Source organism: Mastigoproctus giganteus, chromosome 12 (assembly GCF_048544385.1).
Source record: "Mastigoproctus giganteus isolate SK-2022 chromosome 12, ASM4854438v1, whole genome shotgun sequence".
Classification (NCBI taxonomy): Eukaryota; Metazoa; Arthropoda; class Arachnida; order Uropygi; family Thelyphonidae; genus Mastigoproctus; species Mastigoproctus giganteus.
In genome coordinates this window covers 5,876,826-5,900,883 of record NC_143586.1, presented here as the reverse complement: position 1 = coordinate 5,900,883, position 24,058 = coordinate 5,876,826, and the positions used below count along the sequence as shown (strand labels likewise).

The 24,058-nt window shown below is 37.5% G+C and overlaps 1 protein-coding gene across 3 annotated transcripts in view; it reads right to left on the bottom strand.

Moving 5' to 3' along the window:
* The window catches only part of LOC150076650 (uncharacterized), a 305,352-nt gene that overhangs the window by 15,978 nt on the left and 265,316 nt on the right, over positions 1-24,058 (bottom strand). For all 3 annotated transcript variants that reach the window (XM_090386997.1, XM_090386999.1, XM_090386998.1), the window contains 3 exons: positions 13,742-13,874; positions 12,360-12,476; positions 640-726 (listed from right to left, as the gene is read on the bottom strand). In XM_090386997.1, the coding sequence (XP_090243123.1) occupies positions 640-726; positions 12,360-12,476; positions 13,742-13,874 (337 nt within the window). The remainder of the gene's footprint in view (positions 1-639; positions 727-12,359; positions 12,477-13,741; positions 13,875-24,058) is intronic.

The window sequence follows — 24,058 nt, the reverse complement described above, 5'->3', positions numbered from 1 at the left end:
TTTAGCCTGAGCCTGTTTAAAGTGGATGAGATTTGCAGTTGTTGGAAACTTCCTGAAAATGTTACATGTCAAATGATATAAAGTACACCACATAGTAGATATGGAGTTGTTCATAGTATAGAATGAAAGGAAAGAAGTTATTTGCACAAAGCAGCAGGATTTTCAAAAATTGGAATAGATTTTGAGAGAGAGAGAGCACCTTGAGTTTTGGCAGCAACAGGCACCAGATTTAATTTGCAACTTAAGTGCACTGTTTACTCACTTGCAGCTAAACCTATGTTTAACTAGGTGTGCTTACCATTATTTTCACCCTTCATTAAAATAACAATAATAACCTCAAAAATAAAGATGATGGATATGGATTACAACAACCTAAAGAAGATAATAATGAGTCCTCCTGCACCCATAAATAATAATATCAAATATGATGATTGATTTGGAAGATGCTATGATCATTCAGAATGGACAGAAGATAATAGCTTTATATTTTTAATTTATAATATTAATGTTAGAAGCAAAGGGAAAAAAATAAAAACAATTTTGATTATAAATCTATTAACAAATGCATAAGAAAATTATATTTAAGTGCAGTGCAATTTAAACAAAATCAAGGACAACATGCTTGACAGTCTCACTTACCATTTGGGCAAGATGAAGATCCTGCTGTAATTGAGCATTTTCTTCTTGCTGTTCGACTAATTCACTGGTTCGCAATCTCAATAATTGCTAGAGTAAACCATAATAAAATCTTCATATAAATCTATACATATATATAAGACAAATTCATTTATTTTTTATATAAAAATAATTGGCTTTATTAAATTTAAGAAACTCTTACTGCAGTATCCAGGGTTATTAATTTATTGCATTGAGTTGCACAGTATCCTTAGACAAGTAGCAGAAGATACTCACTATGTCAGGTAGTGGTATTGATACTTATGACAGAAGTGGTACTTGAGGGGTAGTTTAGCATTTATAAGTGTAGTGCATATGTGAGATTTTATCAAGAACACATTTTTATTTGGAACATTTCCTTGCATCTAGGTCATTTTTGTGGGGATGCACTCAAGAACACGACTTATGCAAATAATTCATACTCAATGAAATTAAGCAAAGTGCTGAGAACTGCGTTTATGCCACTAAAGTATAAATCCTTTATGGAGTCACATCAGGCACACTAAAAAGAGTGAACACATGTCTGCATAAGCAAGATGAACATTTCAGAATATTCTGTAATAGTTTTAGTAAAATTCTAATTTGTTTTTAATAAAATTTTGTTGTCTTTCAGACTGGATTACATTTTAATTGATTTATTGCAAACACAATTACATTTTAATTGTATAACTTTCTAATTTGGGATCTAAATTTCTATTTGTTTCCCACAAATATCCATATATAAGTGACAGGAAATGAACTAATCTGCTTCATTTATTTTCTGGGCATTAACAGAAAAGAACAGACTATAATTATATGTAATAATATGAGTATCAACTTTAACAATAATAGTAAGTATATAAAAATGCTATATATTATACCACAAAAAAAAAAAAAAAAAAGTTTTGTTTCTTGTTTACAAAGTTCACTATGTAAGAACACAGATCTGGAAAAATCTTGAATTTCTATTACTAATTATCAAAGTCCAAAAGTGCACCACAGGCTTTTGGTCCATTGCTCCCAACATCAGTCACATGTTACTCATGTGATTTATGAATCAATGTTCTGGAAAATGATGCAAGGAAGCAAGCTTAGTCAGCATCAGCAAAAATACTACCCACCACTTCTATACATTCCTCTCTAACAATTTAATACTTTCTTAATTTATTCAAGCTTCCAAAACATCAGATGACAGTTCCAGTAATCAATTACTTTCTGGCTGAAAGCAAATTTTTGCATATTTATCCTGTAACCATCTTTTTTCATTTAAAAAATTAATTGAAAAAAAGATGGTTACATCAATTAATTAAATATTGTGTACCCTTATGTGCGTTATCTGAGAAAGAGTAAGGATGCCAGTGCATTTAGTTTATTCAATCCATTTAAAATCATTTCAATCAGGTCTCCACACATGGGTCTAGTTTCCTATAATTTGCAGTTTACCCTTTTGCTTCCTTGACTAACCTTATTACTCTTCTCTTCACACATTCAAACAGATCCATATTGTGCATAAAAAAAAAAAAGCTTCCAGATATGTATGAGGTACTCAAGTCGTACCTTAACCACTGCCTTATACAATAGGATAATTAACCCTCCCTTTATCCCTGCTGGCAAAATAACTGGATATCATTGATAGAATTAATTTCAGTGTGTTAAATAAGATGGATTTATTCAACCCAGACTTATTGGAGCCTCTCTGGATCCTCTTGCAGACATTAAGGAAGTAACTGATACCAATTTTACATAATAATTATCAAAAATTAATAACAAAACTAGCTGACAGAGTTCACTGGGAAACCTGAACCTAAAATCCTTGAAAGTCTGGGAAATGGAAGAGAGACAAACAAGAATACAAGCTGCCCTTCATTGTTGGCAGTTAAGAAACTTCATTCTCATACTATAAGAATTTGCTATTTCAGCAAAACTGCACACAATGAGGATTTTTTAAATGTCAGCTTGAGATATGGAACCGTATTAGTAATTATTATTAGCCATATAGTGCAAGGAAGCCTGAGGCTTATGCTGCACCAGCCAAACAGAGAGAGAGAGAGAGAAGGGAATCACCAAGAAAGAGAAGAATGATGATATTCAGCTCAGGACTCTCATTTGAATTTATGAATCTTCACATGTGTAGTCTGAGCAAGAAGAATGCTATCAGCAGTGAGCTTGCTCAAATTCATTCAAAGCCTTAAACACCTCAATCCTTGCAAGTGCAGAACTTAAGACTGCCTTGGTAAGGCCACCTCTTTTGTACCCTTCACTAATAAATAAATAAATAAATAAATAAGATCTTTATTGTAAAGTTTACTGGTACGCTCGCCGGGATTATAAAGATTAATTATAGGGAGATTAAAAAAAAAAAAGTACACATAGCAGATAACATTGACTTGGAAGGAAAACTAATACAAAATAACAAAAATAGTACAAATTGTGATAACAAAAGATATTTTCCTTGAGTCCAGTTTTCTGAAAGTTTCTTGCCCAGCCATAACGATCTGAGATCAGTTGGTAGTTGTGGAGACCGCATGCACATCTAGGATGAGCCACCTATACTTTTTATCATCTATGATTTTAAATAAGTCAGCATCCAGGGATTGAACCTGATAAGGGAGGAATTGATCTTTCAAATGTAGCCTTGAAGGAAGAGCAAGATCTCATTGCTCATCTCTGCACCTGTTCCAGCAAATCTACATAATTCCTAAAATGAGGCCTCCGGGCCTATATGCAGTACAGAAGATGTAGCCTAAAGATTGCTGGGTACAATGGGATAATCACCTCCTTATTCCTGTTAGCAAAGTTCCTGCATATCATTGAAAAAACCCCATGAGCTGTCCTGGCAGCCTGTCTGCACTACTCAGCAAACTTCATATCTGACTTTATGATTACACCCTCCCTAGGTCCTTTTCATTTCCCACTAACCTCAGTATAGTACTACACAGCTGGTATATTAATCTGGGATTACTGTTACCCATATGCAGTAACTTTCATTTGTCAATATTAAACTGCAACTGCTATCACACCCTTTTATTATTATTACTCTTATATTATTTCTTCCTGATTGGGGGTTCCACCTTGTGACGGGTATTGCTACCAAGTACACAGGGTGGTTATGTCTGGTGTTACTGTTGGTCGAGGAACTGACTATCCTACAGGTGTTCAGGATTGCGACTTTCTGGAGTTCCTTGTAGGTGTTCGCTGGAGACCTATCACTGCTAGGGTCTTTGGCACCATACCTGTGGTTGACATGATGATTGGGATGGTCGTTATTTGTTGCATATGCCACATCTTTGATCTCCTGTCTTAGGTTCTTGTACTTCCTGATTTTTCCCCCATGGGTTTTCTGCAGGTTGCCAGTGTTGGGTTCTGCTATGTCAATCAGATAGGTAGCCTTTTCCATCTTGTCCACAAGGGTTATCACAAATTTAAACATATACACCAACCGTTTACAACTGATTTAATAATAAAATAAAATAAAATAAAATGATACAAAAGATTGTATATGATACAAAAAATAAAATAAAATAAGTAAATAAGTTAAAATGCATTAAAATATAAATTTAAAATCGATAAAAACACTATTAAAGCTTTCGGAGGTGTCTACCTCCTTCCTCAGCAATAATGAATATTTAAGCGACACATCCTTAAGTACCAGTTATAAATGGTTGGTGTATATGTTTAAATTTGTGGTATGAATAATCCCAACCTTAGAGGCCTTATTGCAGACACAAGGGTTATGTCCGGTCTGTTGTGCGGGATTGTCCTATCCGTTATTATGGCGCAGTCCCAGTACAGCTTGTGGGTTGGGGTCTCTAGTACTGCCTGGGGTTTGTACTTGTAGTAAGGTACACTTTTTTATTATTTATTATTAGTAGTAGTGGCATATAATGCAAGGAACAAGCTTATAAAATATCAACCTATTTATCAATAGGTTGATATTTTATAAGTACCAGTTCAAGGTTTAGGCCTAAATGGATGTCAGATGAACTAATGAGACATATGGCAGAGAAGAAAAATGCATGGGTTACATATAAATTAATGGGTGAGATGGAAGCCTATGATAGATATAAGCTGGTCTGTAACCAAGTCACAAAGGAGATTGCCACCTCCGTAGCGAGGTGGGCAGGAGCAGCAGTGCATAGCACATGCTTCTTGATTAGACCGGGGTTCGAGCCCGTGACCACCAAATACAAAGGATGCGGAAAGGTCAGGGAATGACCACCACATATCCCCGAAGCAATATGGCCTTAGTTGCTAATGCTCCTAAAAAAACCAAATAATAAACAAAGGAGATTAGGCAGGCAAAGGCAGATTATGAGAAATCCTTGGCAAAGGATGCAAAGAAAAACAGAAAAGAGTTCTTTACCTATGTAAACTCTAGAAGGAAAGGGATGAACCAGATTAGTCCACTGGATATTGGTGGTTCAACAGTTGAGGATCCTGCTCAAGTGGCTAACAAACTAAACAAGTATTTTGCATCTACATTCACACATGAGTTATTCAGGAAGGGGAATGCCAGAGGTGAAGTAAACTCTGGCAGTGAGCTAGATGATTTTGTAATAACTGAGAGGAAAGTGGAGGAGAAATTGTTGAGGATAAACATAAAAAAGGCACCCGGGGTGGATGGGATCTATCCAGTTATATTAAAGGAGGCAGCAAAGGAAGTAAGCAAACCCTTAGCCATAATTATGAGAGCTTCTTTGAACTCAGGGGAAGTACCCATAGACTGGAGATGTGAAAATGTGACCCCAATTCACAAAGGAGGATCAAAGGCTGACACACGTAATTATAGACCTGTGAGTTTAACTTCTGTTCCAGGAAAATTAATGGAGGCACTGGTTAAAGAAGCACTGCAGGATCATCTAGACAAGACTTCAGTTATAGCTCGGACACAGCATGGTTTTGTTAAGGGAAAGTCTTGCCTGACCAATTTGATTGGATACTATGATGCAGTCGCAAAAGAACTGGATGCAGGGAATAACTTTGATATTACCGTATTTCCCCATATATAAGATGCACCTTTTTTCGAAAAATTTGTGGTCTAAAAACTGGGTGCATCTTATACAGTGGTTGTAGATTTTTTTACTTGAATTTCCCGCTTTTTCGCACTTGTTGTCTTTGCGCTCATTGTTTCGCATTTGTTACCGGTATATTAGGTTACATTTTGCCACATTCTGCCCAGAAATGGCTCAGAAAAGATTTTCGTACAGTGCTGAATTCAAGATAATATGATCCAGTTTGCAAAAGTGAATGGAAATCGAGCTGCTGAACGTACGTTTGGTCCTCCTCCAACTGAGAAAACAATCCGAGACTGGCTATGGGAAGAAGAAACCCTACTGAAAATGCCACGGCAGAAAAAGGCCATGAGAGGCAAGTCAGCAAAATGGCCTGATTTAGAGAGGGAATTGAAGATATGGATTGAAGAGCAAAGGGCAATTGGAATTCCTGTGTCCACAAAGATCGTTCAGCATGAGGCAAGAAGATGTTTGTTTGTTTGTTATTTGGTTTTTAGGAGCATTAGCAACTAAGGCCATATTGCTCCGGGATATGCGGTGGTCATTCCCTGAATGACCTTTCCGCATCCTCCGTATTTGGTGGTGACGGGCTCGAACCCCGGTCTAATCAAGAAGCGTATGTTACGCACTGCTGCTCCTTCCCACCTGGCTACGGAGGCGCCCAGGCAAGAAGAATTGCTGATGAAAAAGAAGTTACTGATTTCAAAGAAGGACACAATTGGTGCTTCAGGTTCATGAAACGGAATGGACTAAGCATGCGTACATGCACCAGACTTGCCCAAAAGATACCTGAAAGCTATGAGCAGAAGGTCCTTGAATTTCATCGTTTTGTCATTCAATATCGGAAGACACATCAGTTTGAGTTGCACAGATTGCAAATATGGACGAAGTCCCCCTTCCATTTGATGTCCCAAGTAACAGAACTGTTGATAAGAAGGGGGCGAAAACTGTAACTGTGAAGACAAGTGGACATGAAAAGAGCCATTATACAGTTGTTCTAGCTTGTTGTGCCGACGGAACTAAGCGGCCTCCCTATGCTGATTTTCAAACGCAAAACAATGCCAAAAGAAAACATTCCTTGCCACGTTAATGACAAGGGTTGGATGGATCAGGATGGGATGAAGATCTGGTTTGAGAAAGTTTGGAGCAGGAGACCAGGTGGGCTCTTATGCAAACCTGCCCTATTGGTGCTCTATCAGTTCAGGGCACACATAACAAAACACACAAAGACGATTGCTGCAGAGCAGAAAACAAAACTTGCCGTCATACCAGGAGGCTTGACATCCCAGCTCCAACCACTTGATGTCAGCATTAACACATCCTTCAAAGCTGCCATGAGAGACGAATGGAACCAAAGGATGAAGTCTTCTGGGGACAATTTGACACAAGCAGGAAGAGTGAAGAAACGAACTAGAGGAGAAATTTGTACCTGGGTGAAAACATCCTGGGATAATATCAAGATTAAGATCGTTATCAAGTCATTTAAGAAGTGTGGCATTTCAAATACCATAGATGGAACTGAGGACGAGGCAATATATGAAGACAGTAATTCGTCATCAGACACAGATGAGGACAAGCTAATGGATGGGAGTTTTGACAGTGATGAGGAGTTGTATGAATTTTATGATGAATAAACTTGAGTTCAATAACTTTATGTAATACTTTTTTTTTCAAATTTCGGGCCCCAAAATTAAGGTGCGTCTTATACATGGGGAAATATGGTATATATTTGAATCTTAGAAAGGCTTTTGATAGTGTTGCACATGGAAGACTGCTGCACAAATTGGAGCAGTGTGGCATTGGAGGCAAATTGCTGCTATGGATAAAGGGATAGTTGAGGGGGAGAAGACAGAGTGGTAATCAATGGACACTGCTCATCGTGGACTAAATGTTATTAGTGGAGTTCCTTAGGGTTCAATGTTGGGTCCATTGTTGTTTTCTGTATTTATAAATGATATTGATGATCAAGCTTAATGTCCAAGTTTGCAGATGATACAAAGGTTGGCAGGGTTGTTAAGGACACTACTGATGCTATGCTGCTGCAACAGGATCTGCAAAGGTTGAGCAGATGGGCTGAGAGGTGGCAAATGAAGTGTAACATTGACAAATGTAAAGTACTACATATGGGAAACAGTAACCCCAGAGCAACGTATCAACTCTGTGGTACTACACTGACAGTAGTAGAGAATGAAAGGGACCTGGGGGTGGTTGTGCAGGCAGATATGAAGTTTTCTGAGCAGTGCAGACGGGCTGCAAGAGTAGCTCATGGTGTATTGTCGATGATATATAGGAATTTTTCTAGCAGGGATAAGGAGGTGATTATTCCCTTGTATAAGGCAATAGTCAGACCGCACCTAAAGTACTGTATACAGGTCTGGAGGCATTTCAAGAAGGATGTAGAGCTGCTGGAATGAGTACAGAGAAGGGCAACAAGATTAGTAAATGGAACAAAGGGTTGCTCTTATGAAGAAAGGCTTAAGTTTTGCAAATTACAGTGTCTGGAGACTAGGAACTGGCAAGGTGATCTGATAGAGGTGTATAAAGCCTTGAATGGTTTGAGCATGCTCAATGCCAATGGGATTCTTCCTTTTGCTCAGAATAATCACCTGAGAGGGCATAAATTCAAATTGAGGAAAGGCAGATGTAGGATAGATCTATGGAAGTTTGCTTTTAGCCAGAGGGTAGTTGATCGGTGGCAGAGACTTCCATCTTTTGTTGTGGAAGTTGATAGCCTAAATAAATTTAAGGCTCAGCTGGACAGGTATTTCGAATGAATGGAGGGGTGAAATGGGAGTGGTGTTTTTTTTTTTTTTTTTTTTGGCTGATGCTGCATAAGCTTGCTTTCTTGCATCATATGCCTCTACTAATTCATTATTCAAACAACTATCTTCTGACAATTTCCCAAACTTTTTCAATTCTATCCTCATTTTGAGGGGTTGACAGATGACCACTTCTTGAGCCACTGGAAACACCCTCATGTCCATCTTTGAACTGAAAATACTATTCAAACACAGGTACATGACTTAATATTTCATCACCACAAATAGCTTTAAACATTTCAAACATTTTTGTTGAAGATTTTCTCAGTTTAAAGCAAAATCTGATATTTGTTTGTTGCTCCACTGAAAATCACAACAAGGAACATTAACATTACTAAGGAAATAGGTTGTTACTTGCAACCTGTCAGCTTACTGTGCAATCTCTGTACCGTGACTGTTGGAGGAAGTTTGAATTACAACATTTCACTTCTGTTTATTTTTAAACTCATCAAACTTGACTGCAACAGAACCAGTCCGGGAACTTATACCTTACCTCGTACGACTCAGCATCTGACTAGGTGGTATTGTACTTGAGACACGTGCAGCGAGCCTGAGATGTTAAAGGCCCACTTACACGATATATTCCACGGTGAATATTGTGTAAAAAGGATAGATGGAACAGGACCAGGGTATGTCTGCCAGGGGCTAAAGTTGATGACGTTGTAAAGCATATATTATCTTTTAAGGGCACAAAAGGTGATATTGTTGTACACGTTTGCACCAATGACATTAAGAGTAGGAGATCTTCAGATTTACTTAACAAGTACAGGTCAGTGTTGCAAAAAAGTCGTGAGTCAAGGTTAAATTTGAAAGTGTCTGCAATTCTGCCCAGACACAATAGGAGTTAATACATGATGAGAGCCTTGTCAATCAATTCGGCCCTGCAGGAAATGTGCAAGGCTCAAGGGGTAGATTTTTTTTCAGCGTGGTCTGTGCTTGTTAACAGGAGAGACTGCTTCTACAGGGATGGGATACACTTAAATAGAAAGGGTGCAAGAATATTTGCTGATGCTATCAAGGCAGTGTTAGGTGGGTTGGAAAACTGCTAGCTTGGGGGGGATTCACAGACTAAAAGGTTAAAAGTAGCCGCAGGCAGAGGTGCACAACTTCTATTAGAATAAGTAGTGACCTGGAGTGAGGGGTGCTGCAGGTTTCAGGGACTGATGGCAGTCATCGAAACAGGTGAGTATATGAGATGTGTTAGGGTAACTAATAATAAGGATAGGTACATGCATTCTTGCATGTATACCAATGCCAGAAGTATAGTAAATAAATTTGATGAATTTGAAGTGTTGGTCAAGACATCAAAGGTGGATATTGTTGGGACAGCAGAGACGTGGTGTCACGCAGCTATAAGGAATGCAGAACTGAAATGTGGGGAGTACAATATATACAGAAAGGATAGACAGGGATGAGGTGTTATGCTGTTAATTAAGAAAAACAAAATCAAAAGAAGTGCATCCAGTTGATATAGATGAACAGTACACTGTTGAGTCAGTTTGGTGTAACAAACACTGCGAAAGCAAAAATAAGAGTAGGAGTGTGTTATAGGCCTAATGACTTGAATGAGTACAATGAACAATTGTACAGAGAAATAGAGTGGGCTAGTAAATCAGAATGTCTTATAATGGGGGATTTAAACTTCCCAGATATTGACTGGAACGTGGTTGGTCACTCACACACTAGTAAGACTTTTGTGGATTTATTGGTTGATTGTTTTCTGCAGCAGCATGTTCAAAAGGCACGAATTTATACACAAATGATCAGCAGTGATCATTCGTGTATAAAGAATTTGCAGATAAAGGAACCATTAGGTGGCAGTGATCACAGTGTACTGATGTGGAATTACTTAAAGATATAATTACCATCATGAGGAGTTATTAAGGTTTGAAAATGGCAGAAGGTTATCAAATTGTAGCAGGGTGCTTAATGATTTTGTAATAACTGAGAGCAAAGTGGAGGAGAAATTGTTGAAGTTAAACATAAGAAAGGCACCTGGGGTGGATGGGATCTATCCAGTTATATTAAAGGAGGCGGCAAAGCAACTAAGCAAACCCTTAGCCATAATTATGAGAGCATCTTTGGACTCAGGGGAGGTCCCCGCGGACTGGAGATGTGCAAATGTATCCCCAATTCACAAATGGGGAATCGAAGGGTGACATGAGTAATTACAGACCAGTTAGTTTAACTTCTGTTCCGGGTAAAATAATGGCGTCACTGGTTAAAGATGCATTGCAGAATCATCTAGACAAGACTGCAGCAATAATTCAGACACAGCATGGGTTTGTTAAGGGAAAGTCTTGTCTGACAAATTTGATAGGATATTATGATGTGGTTACAAAGGAACTGGATGGAAAAAATAATTTTGATATCATATATTTGGATTTCAGGAAAGCTTTTGACACTGTTGCGCATGGAAGACTATTGTACAAGTTGGAGCAGAATGGTATTAAGGGGAAGTTGCTACAATGGATAAAAGGTTGGTTGAGTGGGAGAAGACAGAGGGTGGTAATTAATGGGTGCTGCTCTTCGTGGACTAATGTTATTAGTGGAGTCCCACAGGGTTCGGTGTTGGGTCCTCTGTTTTGTATATTTATTAATGATATTGATGAAGGTATATCGGGCTTGGTGTCGAAGTTTGCAGATGATACAAAGGTTGGCAGGGTTGTTAATGACAGTAATGACAGTGTGCTACTGCAACAGGATCTAGATAATTTGGGCAGATAGGCTAAGAAGTGGCAACTGAAGTTTAACCTTGACAAATGCAAAGTACTGCATATGGGTAGAAGTAACCCCAGAGAAACATACTAACTGTGTGGTACTACACTTAAGGTGGTAGAAAATGAAAAAGACCTGGGAGTAATTGTGCAGTCAAATATGAAGTTTTCTGAGCAATGCAGACAGGCTGCCAGGGCAGGTCATGGAGTTTTATCAATGATATATAGGAATTTTTCTAGCAGGGAAAAGGAGGCGATTGTTACTCTGTATAAGGCAATGGTCAGGCCACACCTAGCGTACTGCATACAGGTCTGGAGGCCTCATTTTAGGAAGGATGAAGATTTTCTTGAGCGTGTACAGAGAAGGGCAACAAGATTGGTGAGGGGAATGAAAGAATCCTCTTACCAAGAGAGACTTAAGTTCTGCAAATTGCAGTGACTGGAGACTAGGCACCTGCGCGGTGATCTGATTGAGGTGTATAAGGCCTTGAATGGGTTGAGCACGCTGAATTCTGATGGGATCCTGTTCTTGTTCAGATTACGAACCTAAGGGGACATAAATTCAAATTAAGAAAAGACAGATGTAGAAAAGATGTGCGGAAATTTGCCTTTAGCCAGCGGGTGGTTAATTGCTGGAACAAACTTCCATCTGTCATTGTGGAAATTGATAGGTTAAATAAATTTAAGGAGGAACTGGACAGGCATTTGGAGGGAATGGTTTTTTTTTTTTTTTGGCTGATGCTGCATAAGCTCATAGACTTGCTTTCTTGCATCACATGCCACTACTACTACTTGGATGTCTGTTGTTGGAATCTTAATCAGGAAGTAGTCTTATGGGTTGTACAGTGATTATGTTCACTGTCCTTCCCAATTATGTGCGATAGGTATTGCTCAAATCCTACCAGATCAAATAATCTTGCCCCCCCCCCAAGGGACTATGGTATTATCTTACAAATAAGATCATTATGGATATTAACTTCTGAAGTTTTAATAATGGAAAGAATGCTGATGAATTCAATATTATAATTTGATAAACATAAAATGTGTTAAACCAGTTCAAATTGAATAGTATATACACATATTACATCAACTCTAATATATCATAAAAATAAAATTAATTATTTTAAATTATATAGAATATTAAATTGCATACTTACTTTTAATTCTTCAACAGTCTCTGTTGTTTCATTATTCTCCACAACTTCCCTTCTTTGAGCTACATCCATGGCTAGATGGACTCTGAGTTGTTTATTTCTTGCTAGCAGATCAAACAACTGAAAAGTGAAGCAATTATATTAATATTCTTACACCCATATATGTCCACCATATGCACGCACGCACACACACACAACAGCCAACAAAATTTTGACTTTGAAAACAGGATTCTTTGGCCAAAACAAAAAAACTTTTTTTTAAAAATTTTGCTAAAAACATATTTTATATTAAAACAGCTTAGGAATTTTTTTTTTTTTTTTTTACCAGTATTCTTTCAAACGTTGGCTACCTAGGATTTTTTCCTCTGTGAAGAAAAAATTTCCTCCCCCTCCCCCCACGCATCTGGCGGCTGAATATTCCCTCATACTTATCATTGCTATGAGAAATTATCAAATTGCCAAGAATGACTTGGGATAATTTGTTATATTTCCTGCTTCCGTATATATTTGTTACGGGCGCCTCCGTAGCCAGGTGGGAAGGAGCAGCAGTGCGTAGCACACACTTCTTTATTAGACCGGGGTTCGAGCCCGTCACCACCACATACGGAGGATGCGGAAAGGTCATTCAGGGAATGACCACCGCATATCCCGGAGCAATATGGCCTTAGTTGCTAATGCTCCTAAAAAAAAAAAAAAAATCAAATAACAAACAATATTTGTTACTTCCCCAATCAAGGACCATTGTACATCAGTTGTTTCTTCTTTCATAATAGCTTCTCATACTGAAATTGACAGAATGAATACTGCAAAATACTATTTCTTTATCTTCAATGATTTTTTTTTTTTTTTTGCAAAAATTAATTCACTTCAGTTTAGTTCAACATGTAATCTATTTAAAAAAAAAAAAAAAAAAAAAAAAACTGTTCATAAAATTTTTACAGAATATAAGTAAAGGTGGAAGAAGAATTTTTAAAAGAACAGCTGAATTAGAATGATCGTTTAAATCAGTAAAAGGCAGCTTAGACAATGGCATATGAAATATAGTTTATTCCATACATTATCCATGTCTTAAAAGTCACATGCCTGTTTAATGAGAGAAAAGGATGAGAAAAACTGAGTTTGCCCATTGAGTATATTTAAAAGTCTCTGCCTAAAACAAATTAACACTAGATGAAAATTTAGGAACTCAGAAAAAGTTGATAACCCTGATTTTTTTCTTTGTCACACAGGCAGAAAGAAAAGTTCTTAAATTATGAAAAATATAGGAAATCAATGAATACCATATTTTTATGCACTAAAAATGTTTCTTTTCATATAAAGATATAAATACAGTTTATGAGAAGATAATGAAATATATACTGTCAATTATTTATAACACAGCTAACCTGATGATTAGCTTCCTGCAGCTGTTGGCCAAGGCTATCCAATCTTTCTTCAAAGGATGCAGTTTCCAGACACTTTACAGAATATTTCTCAGTTAATGAAAGGATTTCTGATTTGATTTCTTCTAATTCTGCCCTGTTTTTAAAAAGAAAACTTTTGTTCAAGAATTTAAAACTATTAGAATAAGTTTTTTTTAGTCTAAATTAAAAAAAAAAAAAAAAAAACTATTATTATTATTAAAAACTATTATTAAAAAAATCAGTGTCCTCAGACTTTAAAGGCAGTGTTTTTATTTCTAAATGTTTTTTTAGTCTCCAGAACAGTATTTTTGATAAGTTCAAAAATCCGAACAAATCAGAAGTCCAAACTACCCCAGTCCCAATTAGTTTGGTTTATCAAGTCTCTACAGTATATAAAATAAAAGTGATAAAATCAAATTAATTAAAATCTAACAGTTATAGTTCAGAAATCAGTTTTCTTTTAATTTATTATATTTTAATCTTCTGCAACATTGTTTTATCTGTATAGTTTTATATTTTGTGTTTATTATATTATTATTTATTCACATTAAAGTTTTTTGACCAGCATTTTACACCGATGAGCCAAAACATTATACCAACTACCTAATATGATGTTGGTCCTCCACGTGCAGCCAAAACAGCTTGTACCCAGCAAGGCATGGACACTACAAGATTTCTAAATGTGTCTTGTGGTATCTGGTACCAAACATAACCAGCAGATCCTATATCTCCTGTAAGGTCCATGGTTCAGACGCTGCAGATCAGAGTTGCTGTTCCAACACAAACCACAGATGCTCAATGAGATTGATGTCTGGAGAATTTGGAGGCCAGGGCAATACCTTGAAGTCTACCTCATGTTCCACGAACCAGTCTCGAAGAATCCGGGTGGTGTGGCATGGTACATTATCCTGCTGAAAGATGGCATTGCCAGAGGTGAAGACTGTTGCTACGAAAGGGTGTACCTGATCAGCAATGATGTTTAGGTAGGTGGTAGATGTCAGAGTGCCTGGCACATGGATGACTGAACTCAGGGTATCCCAGCAGAACATTGCCCAAAGCATAACACCTCCGCTACCGGCTTGTTTTCATCCCACGGTGCATCCAGGCGGCATCACTTCCCCAGGTAAATGATGCATGCATACCCAGCTGTCCACATGGTGCAACAGGAAACGTGATTCATCGGACCAGATGACCTTCTTCCAATCACTCAAGGTCCAGTTTCAATGCTTGCGCGCCCATTGTATGCACTGTCACTGGTGAACCGTGGTTAGCATGGGCACTTGGAGCAGCCTGCAGCTACACAACCCAATTTTCAGCAGGGGTCGATGTACTGTGCATTTGAACAAGTTACTCCCATCACCAGGATTCCAATTACCGGCAAGTTGCGCCACAGTCTCCCTTCTGTTGCCAAGTACCATCCGGGGAGTCTTCACTCACCTCGAGTATCAATAAGCCATGGTTGTCCAACACCTCACAGTGGTTCGTGGGTTCCCCCTCCTCCGACCACTTTCGGTAAGTACTAATGATGGCTCCCACCAGCTGTGCCATTTCAGATACGCTCTGACCCAGTCATCTGGCCATTACAATTTGGCCTTTGTCAAACTCGTTTAAGTCCACTGCCTTTCCCCATCCGAAGAAAAAGAGTAACACTGATTAACGGAGCTCAGTATCAGGTGTTTTTATACCATGTCCCCACCTGCACACGTGACATAGTTCACCTGCGGTTGCTTTTATCATCGGTGTATATAAAGGTTGCATATTACAGCCGAAGTTCTTTATATACTACCTCTAGCAGGACTACCTCTTTTTGCAGCCCAAAAGTATAAATACATATAAAAAATATAAAATAAATCAATATATATAATTTTTAAAAATAAATAAATTTTATAAAATTTTATTTTATTTAATCTTATAACAATAAATCATTTATATATGTGTGCATTTTATAATTAATATGGCAGATGATGCTCAACATCACATACCAAATTTATATCAGGAACTATTGATTAAAATTTTCAGTTAAAGTTGAATTTTTAGCCTTGAAAAGAAACCTATTATCTACAAAAGTTAAGAGGAAATAATAGCCCTAAGATTCATCAGACTGAAGCTGGAAAATTTTAGTTTCAGAAAATGACACTGTAAAATCAGATTTACATTTGTGTTAAGAGTGGTTTGTTGAAGTTCCTCCACTACAAGTCTATATGTCCAGTTGTCATTGCAGATTGCAAAAACAGTGGAAACAAAGACATTGCTAATTTAAATTGGCCTGACATGAGTCATTTCAGGGACAGACAGACCATTCTGGTTAGCTCTGGCAGCAGATTGCTCAGTATGCACCAATTAAATTTAAAATTATCTATATGAATAAAAAATATCTGCTGTGTAACAACAAAGAGGATAATGCATTTTTTGTTCAAGCTAAGGCACATGATACAAGAAAGCAAGCTTATATAGCATCGGCCAAAAAAAAAAAAAAAAAACACACACACACACACACCCTTTTCATTACACCCATCCACTTGCTCCAAATGTTTGTCTAGTTCTGCCTTGAATCTATTTAAGCTATCAACTTGTACAATGACGGATGACGGATGTAAGATTGCTGGACCAAACTGCAACCACTGGCTAAAAGCAAAGCTCTGCACATCTATCCTACAACTGTCTTTCCTCAATTTGAACTTATGCCCTCTCAGATGATTATTCTGAGCAAGAGGAAGGAATCCCATCAGCATTCAGTATGCTCAAACCATTCAGACACTATAATTTGCAAAACTTAAGCCTTTCTTCGTAAGAGCAACCCTTTGTTCCATTCACTAATCTTGTTGCCCTTCTCTGTACTCGTTCCAGCAGCTCTATATCCATCTTAAAATGAGGCCTCCTCCAGACCTGTATACAGTACTCAAGGTGTGACCTGATCATTGCTTTATACAAGGGGATAATCACAACCTTATCCCTGCTAGAAAAATTCCTATATATCATTGACAAGACACCATCAGCTACTCTTGAAGACCATCTGCACTGCTCAGAAAACTTCATATATGCCTGAACAATTACCCCCAGGTCCTTTTCATTCTCTACCACTGTCAGTGTAGTACCACACAGTTGATACATTACCCTGGGGTTATTGCTCCCATATGCAGTACTTTACATTTGTCAATGTTAAACTTCAGTTGCCACCTCTCAGCCCATCTGCACAGCTTTTCTAGATCCTGTTGCAGCAGCATACTGTCATTATCAACCCTGCCGACTTTCTATCATCTGCAAACTTGGACATTAAGCCTGATATACCATCATCAATATCATTAATAAATACAGAAAACAATAATGGACCCAACGCTGAACCCTGGAGGACTCCATTAATAACATTAGTCCACGAAGTGCAGTGTCCATTGATTACTACTCAGTCTTCTTCCACTCAAACATCACTTCATCCATACCAGCAATTTGCCTCCAATGCCACACTGCTCCAATTTGTGCAGCAGTCTTCCATGTGCAACAGTATCAAAAGCCTTTCTAAGATCCAAATACAGTCGATTCCGATTATTTGGGACACATCGGGACTACTGCATTTTGGCCCAATTAAGCGGCCGCCCCAATTATCCAAAGTGTCACGTAAATACAGTAGTTAAAAATACAATGTACTCCCCCCTTTACAATTAGTTCACTGTACAATCAAATCACATTACGACGAACTCACCATAGTAAAGTACCGTTCACTATACGATGTGCAGTAAGCGCTGGTCATTATGATCACATTTGTGAATTGAATTTTAATTCTATTAAACAGCAATTCTAATTAGTGAAAGTAGGAGGAATGTTATCTACAGGCTATAAGAGTAAAGATATATTAAGCACAAATTTACCCTTTATTACCTTACCAAACTCCAGGTGGTAGATGACTTTCATCAACCGGTGAAATACCACCACTTTGCTTATTGGAGGCTTGAAGTGGTGAAACCCATGTTTAGTCTCTAGAGCAAAGTTTCCGGCATCCCCCTCCCCCATACTTCTCCTTCAACCCATGCACGGTACTAAGTACTATAGGTTTGATACCTTTCGTGTTTGGGGTTTTCATAAAAAAAAAAAAAAAAAAAAATTAAATGATACAGGAAATTCAGAATAATTAATACGTACTGTAATATGTACATACTAACTAAACTAGTTGACATTTCTGTTCACTCACATTTGTTGGTCGGGGCTGAAATTTAAAACAGTAAAAAGATAAGCAATCAATAACAAAAAACACTGCACACACAAATTGCAAGTAACACAATATGCGCAAGTGGGAACGGAGTAATGAGTTACAAAGCTTTAAAAATAGGAATGAAGAGAAGATTCTGAAAATTATTTTTTTTTTTATATATGATTGAAGATTCCATGGAAGTGTAAACACATTTTACCATAATAACCCACAGAATTCCAGCTTTCAGTATTAACGCAAATTCATTAAGATCAAGTTTACTATCCGTTTACGATAGATTGCACTAACAGAAAAGCCAAATAAACAGGTGACTGCTAATTGTTTTTATTGTTTTATGGTTGTGACCTCCAAAAATCCGACCAAACTATGTGGTACGGTAAGAGAAAATCTTAGGGTAATCTCCAGTGGTGTGGTCTCCTGCCCCGATTAAAAGGCATTTTGTCCCAATTAAGCGAAGTAAAATCTGGCTATTTTCTCGATTGGGTTCTGTTTTTTAAGATTTGCCCCAAATAAATGGCTGCCCCGATTAACCGGTGGCCCAAATAACCGGAATCCACTGTATATGAATCAAAATTAGTACCTGCATCCAGTTCCTTTGTAACCACATCATAGTATCCAATAAAATCCATCAGACAAGACTTCCCCTTAACAAACCCATGCTGTGTCTGAGCTATAACTGAAGTCGTGTCTAGATGATCCTGCAGTGCTTCTTTAACCAGTGCTTCCATTAATTTCCATGGAACAGAAGTTAAACTAACAGATCTGTAATTACCTGTGTCTCCCTTTGATCTTCCTTTGTGGATTGGGGTCACATTTGCACATGTCCAGTGAATGAGTACCTCCCCTGAGTCCAAGGAAGCTCTCATAATTATGGCTAAGGGTTTGCTTACTTCCTTTGCTGCCTCCTTTAATATAACTGGATAGATCCCATCCACCCCAGATGCCTTTCTTATGTTTATCTTCAACAATTTCTCCTCCACTTTGCTCTCAGTTATTACAGAATCATCTAGCTCACTGCCAGAGTTTAATAAGAGGATAATGCATTTTTGTGCAATAATTATTGCACAAAAAATGCTTTTTGTGTAATAATTAAAAAAAAAAAAAAATGCAATAATTATTGCACAAAAAATGCAAGCAACATGATTTTTACCTCTGAGTACTTAAATGCTGTTTTTAAACAATTTTTATGTATTGATTTCAAAAATCACCATGCCAGTTTCACATCATGTCACAGTTATTAAACAGAAGGAGTTACGTTTTACCAAAATATGCCAATTTTGCATAATCTAGCTAGTAATGTATAACATACCGATTATTTTAACAGATATAAGTTAATTCTCTTAATTTTAGCAATCAATTCTGGCCTCAGTTTTCTTGTGATAAATATAATCAGACTTCTAAGTATGGTTCTTAGGTTCAAATACCGATGCGACAATTTACAATTTGAAGAGAGCACACTTAGCGTTTTTGGTGAGGATTTTTGTCAAGGTTTGCCAAGTATTAACTGATTGTGACATGTTCTCAGGATTGTAAATCTATCCATACATAACAGTAGTAAATCGTGTGTATGGATAGACTGTAAATCTATCCATACACAATGGAAAAGCTGTATAAAGGTCACTGGAATCCTGTAATAATGGGGGATTACTGCTGGTTTCTTGTGAGGGAGAGTAAGCAGGAATACAAGAGAAAATCCCTTAGTAGCAAACATTTTTAAGGACAATTACAGGTATGCTGATTATATATTATTTAAATATAACTATTTTGCTATGATTTATGATATTTTTTCCAAAGTTAAATGAGTTATACAGAATGTATAATATTTTTTACGCTTGAAGTTTGTATTACAAACTTCAATTATACATACATCTTTTGATATAGACGTGATAGACTTTTTATGGTGATTTTCGGAATCAGCGTGCTTATTTCCTCCAGAATCACATATTTTCATTGCGGAGGTATGTCAAAAAAATACTTTATTGGGTATTGTAATAAAATCATAATCCATTTTTTTCCCCCCCTATATTTTCTGAGGACTGATATTTTCTTTTCCAACATTTGGTACAGGGTGGTAGACCACAGTTTGGGAAACACTGGGGTAGGCATGTCGAGGTGCATCTCTGCCTGTATATCAATGCCAGTATGTTTGAAGATGCAATTGAAGAGTCAAAAAGTCAAGAAGATGAAGTTGAGAAATATGCATATTGACATAGATCATATTGAACTTAATTACTTTATTGGTGGAGAAACAATGGACAGGAATCCAAGTTTTTGTTGAGAATTGACAAATACTTACTTTGTGTACCTTCAACCAGCACAAGAAGTGAAAGAAATTTAATTGCAGCCAGGCTCATTGTGCAGGAGTGTTGAACCTTTAAGTAGTGAAAGTGTTGATTCCTTTTTGTTTTTACACAGCAAATTTGGAACAAAAGGCACCCAAAGGATGTTCATCTTGAAAGTGCATTGAATGTGGCAAGTTGAGAATTTATTTAACCCTTCACTGATTGACCTTTAAATGTTTGCAACCTAATCGTAATTTTTAAACAATTTTTTTTAAGAATTGTTGTAGTTTTTTCCTCCCTCTGAAATACCTTTTATCTAAACGAATTGCAGAATTTTAATAGTCTGCTTATTAACAGTAAGTTTTGTGCATAATGATTACAGATATCCACTTCTAACCAACATGAAAAACTGATGTCTGGAAATGACATCAGTTTTTCAAATCATTAAACTCTATTTTTTTTTTTTTTTAATCACTCTTTACTTTGGCTATTTTGCAATCACTCTTTACATGCAATTTTCTAAGTTAACATATATTCTGTAGCTTTGGATTAGTTTTTTTTGCGTGGTTCCCTGGTTGAAACACTTTCTTTTCAGTCTGTATTGGATGAATATTTATTTATATTCCACATGTGAATAGCCACATTTCATAAATGATCCATGCATTCCGTTAATTTTTTTCAGAACTATAATGAAATATATTTTAATGTGTATTTCGTAATCACAAGTATATTTACATATTTCACTTCTGCATTTATTTACGGTACCATAGCACAATGTTCAGAATGGTATTAATGTTTGTAATTCCATAATATGGTTGAGGATACACTGTCACATGCATGTAATAAATACACAACTTACAGCATCTTATAAATGTGGAAACATCAGACAAGCTGATGCAATAGCCTCATGGTATGTGGAATAAATTATAACAGTTGTAATCTAAGCAGTGCTGCCATGCAATTAGTGTCTGCTAAACCATTAGCACAAAAGTGCAATGAGTTAATATTGGTTTCATTTATGCATTAGGTCCTTAAAGCACACAAAAAAAGTAAGAGTAGAAATTGTTATGACTTCTTAGAACAAATATCAGGGGAAATTATAGATAACTTGATTAATCATATGATACAGCTCTAATGCAGAAAAAAATCCTAACAAAATTGGCAGTTTGTATGTGCAGTTTGTACACCACTCGACAGACAAGTAGTAGTAGTAGTGGCACGTGATGCAAGAAAGCAAGAGTATGAGCTTATGCACCATCAGCCAAAAAAAAAAAAAAAAAAAAAAAATCACACCATTACCTCCAAATGCCTGTCCAGTTCCTCCTTAAATTTATTTAACCTATCAACTTCCACAACGACAGATGGAAGTTTGTTCCAGCAATTAACCACCCGCTGGCTAAAGACAAATTTCCGCACATCTATTTTACATCTGTCCTTTCTTAATTTGAACTTATGTCCCCGTAGGTTCGTAATCTGAACAAGTGGAAGGATCCCATCAGAATTCAGCGTGCTCAACCCATTCAAGGCCTTATAGACCTCAATCAGATCACCGCGCAGGCGCCTAGTCTCCAGCCACTGCAATTTGCAGAACTTAAGCCTCTCTTGGTAAGAGGATCCCTTCATTCCTCTCACCAATCGTGTTGCTCTTCTCTGTACACGCTCAAGCAAATCTACATCCTTCCTAAAATGAGGCCTCCAGACCTGTACGCAGTACTCAAGGCGTGGCCTGACCATTGCCTTATACAGAGGGACAATCACCTCCTTTTCCCTGCTAGCAAAATTCCTATATATCATTGACAAAACCCCATGACCTGCCCTAGCAGCCTGTCTGCATTGCTCAGAAAACTTCATATCTGACTGCACAATTACTCCCAGATCTTTTTCATTTTCTACCACCTTAAGTGTAGTACCACACAGTTGGTATGTTTCTCTGGGGTTACTTCTACCCATATGCAGTACTTTGCATTTGTCAAGGTTAAAAACTTCAGTTGCCACTTCTTAGCCCATCTGCCCAAATTATCTAGATCCTGTTGCAGTAGCACACTGCCATTACTGTCATTAACAACCCTGCCAACCTTTGTGTCATCTGCAAACTTCGACATTAAGCCTGATATACCTTCATCAATATCATTGATAAATACACAAAACAACAGTGGACCCAACACCGAACTCTGTGGGACTCCACTAATAACATTAGTCCACGAAGAGCAGCACCCATTGATTACCACCCTCTGTCTTCTCCCACTTAACCATCCTTTTATCCATTGTAGCAACTTACCCTTAATACCATTCTGCTCCAATTTGTACAGTAGTCTTCCATGCGCAACAGTGTCAAAAGCTTTCCTGAAATCCAAGTATATGATATCCAAATTATTTTTTGCATCCAGTTCCTTTGTGACCACATCATAATAACCAATCAAATTTGTCAGACAAGACTTTCCCTTAACAAACCCATGCTGTGTCTGAATTATTGCTGCAGTCTTGTCTAGATGATCCTGCAATGCATCTTTAACCAGTGACTCCATTATTTTACCCGGAACAGAAGTTAAACTAACTGGTCTGTAATTACTCGTGTCACCCTTCGATCCACCTTTGTGAATTGGGGATACATTTGCACATCTCCAGTCCGTGGGAACCTCCCCTGAGTCCAAGGATGCTCTCATAATTATGGCTAAGGGTTTGCTTAGTTGCTTTGCTGCCTCCTTTAAAATAACTGGATAGATCCCATCCACCCCAGGTGCCTTTCTTATGTTTAACTTCAACAATTTCTCCTCCACTTTGCTCTCAGTTATTACAAAATCATTAAGCATACTGCTACAATTTGATAACCTTCTTCCATTTTCAAACTGTAATAATTCCTCACGTGTGAATGTAGATGCAAAATACTCATTCAGTTTGTTTGCTATCTGAGCAGGATCATCAACAGTCGAACCATCAATGTCAAGTGGACCAATCATATTCATCCCCTTCCTTTTAGAGTTTATATAAGTAAAGAAATCCTTGCTGTTTTTCTTAGCATCTTTTGCCAAAGATTTCTCGTAATCCGCCTTCGCCTGCCGAACCTCCTTTGTGACCTGATTACAGACTAGCTTATATCTGCCACAGGCTTCTGCGTCGCCTGATAATTTATATGCATCCCATGCATTTTTCTTCTCTGTCACGAGTTCTCATTAGTTCATTTGATAACCATTTAGGCCTAAACCTTGAACAATATTTCTTAATCGGTATGAAAAGTCTAGTAGCTTCCACGATTAATTCCTTGAATGCTTCCCACTTAGAATTTACTGTTTGTAACATCGTCAGTTGATCCCACTGTACAGAATTTAAAAACTGTCTGAGACCACTGTACTCCCCTTTACAGAAGCAAAAACCCTTTCCTTTACCCCTGACGGTAGTTACCTCTTTGAGTAAATCCCACTTCAGCACACTGTGATCACTGCCACCTAGTGGTTCCTTTATCTGCAAATTCTTAATACCCGAATGATCACTGCTGACAACCAGATAAAGAGTGTTACTTTCTCTGGTTGCCTCTCGAACATGCTGCTGCAGAAAACAATCATCCAATAAATCCACAAAAGTCTGACTAGTGTGTGAGTGACCAACCCACAAGTTCCAGTCAATATCTGGGAAGTTAAAAACCCCCATTATAAGACATTCTGATTTACTGGCCCACTCTATTTCCTGTACAATTGTTCATTGTACTCATTCAAGTCATTAGGCCTATAACACACTCCTACTCTTATTTTTGCTTTCGCAGTGCTTATCTCACACCAAACTGACTCAACAGAGCACTGTTCATCCATATTAACTGGGTGC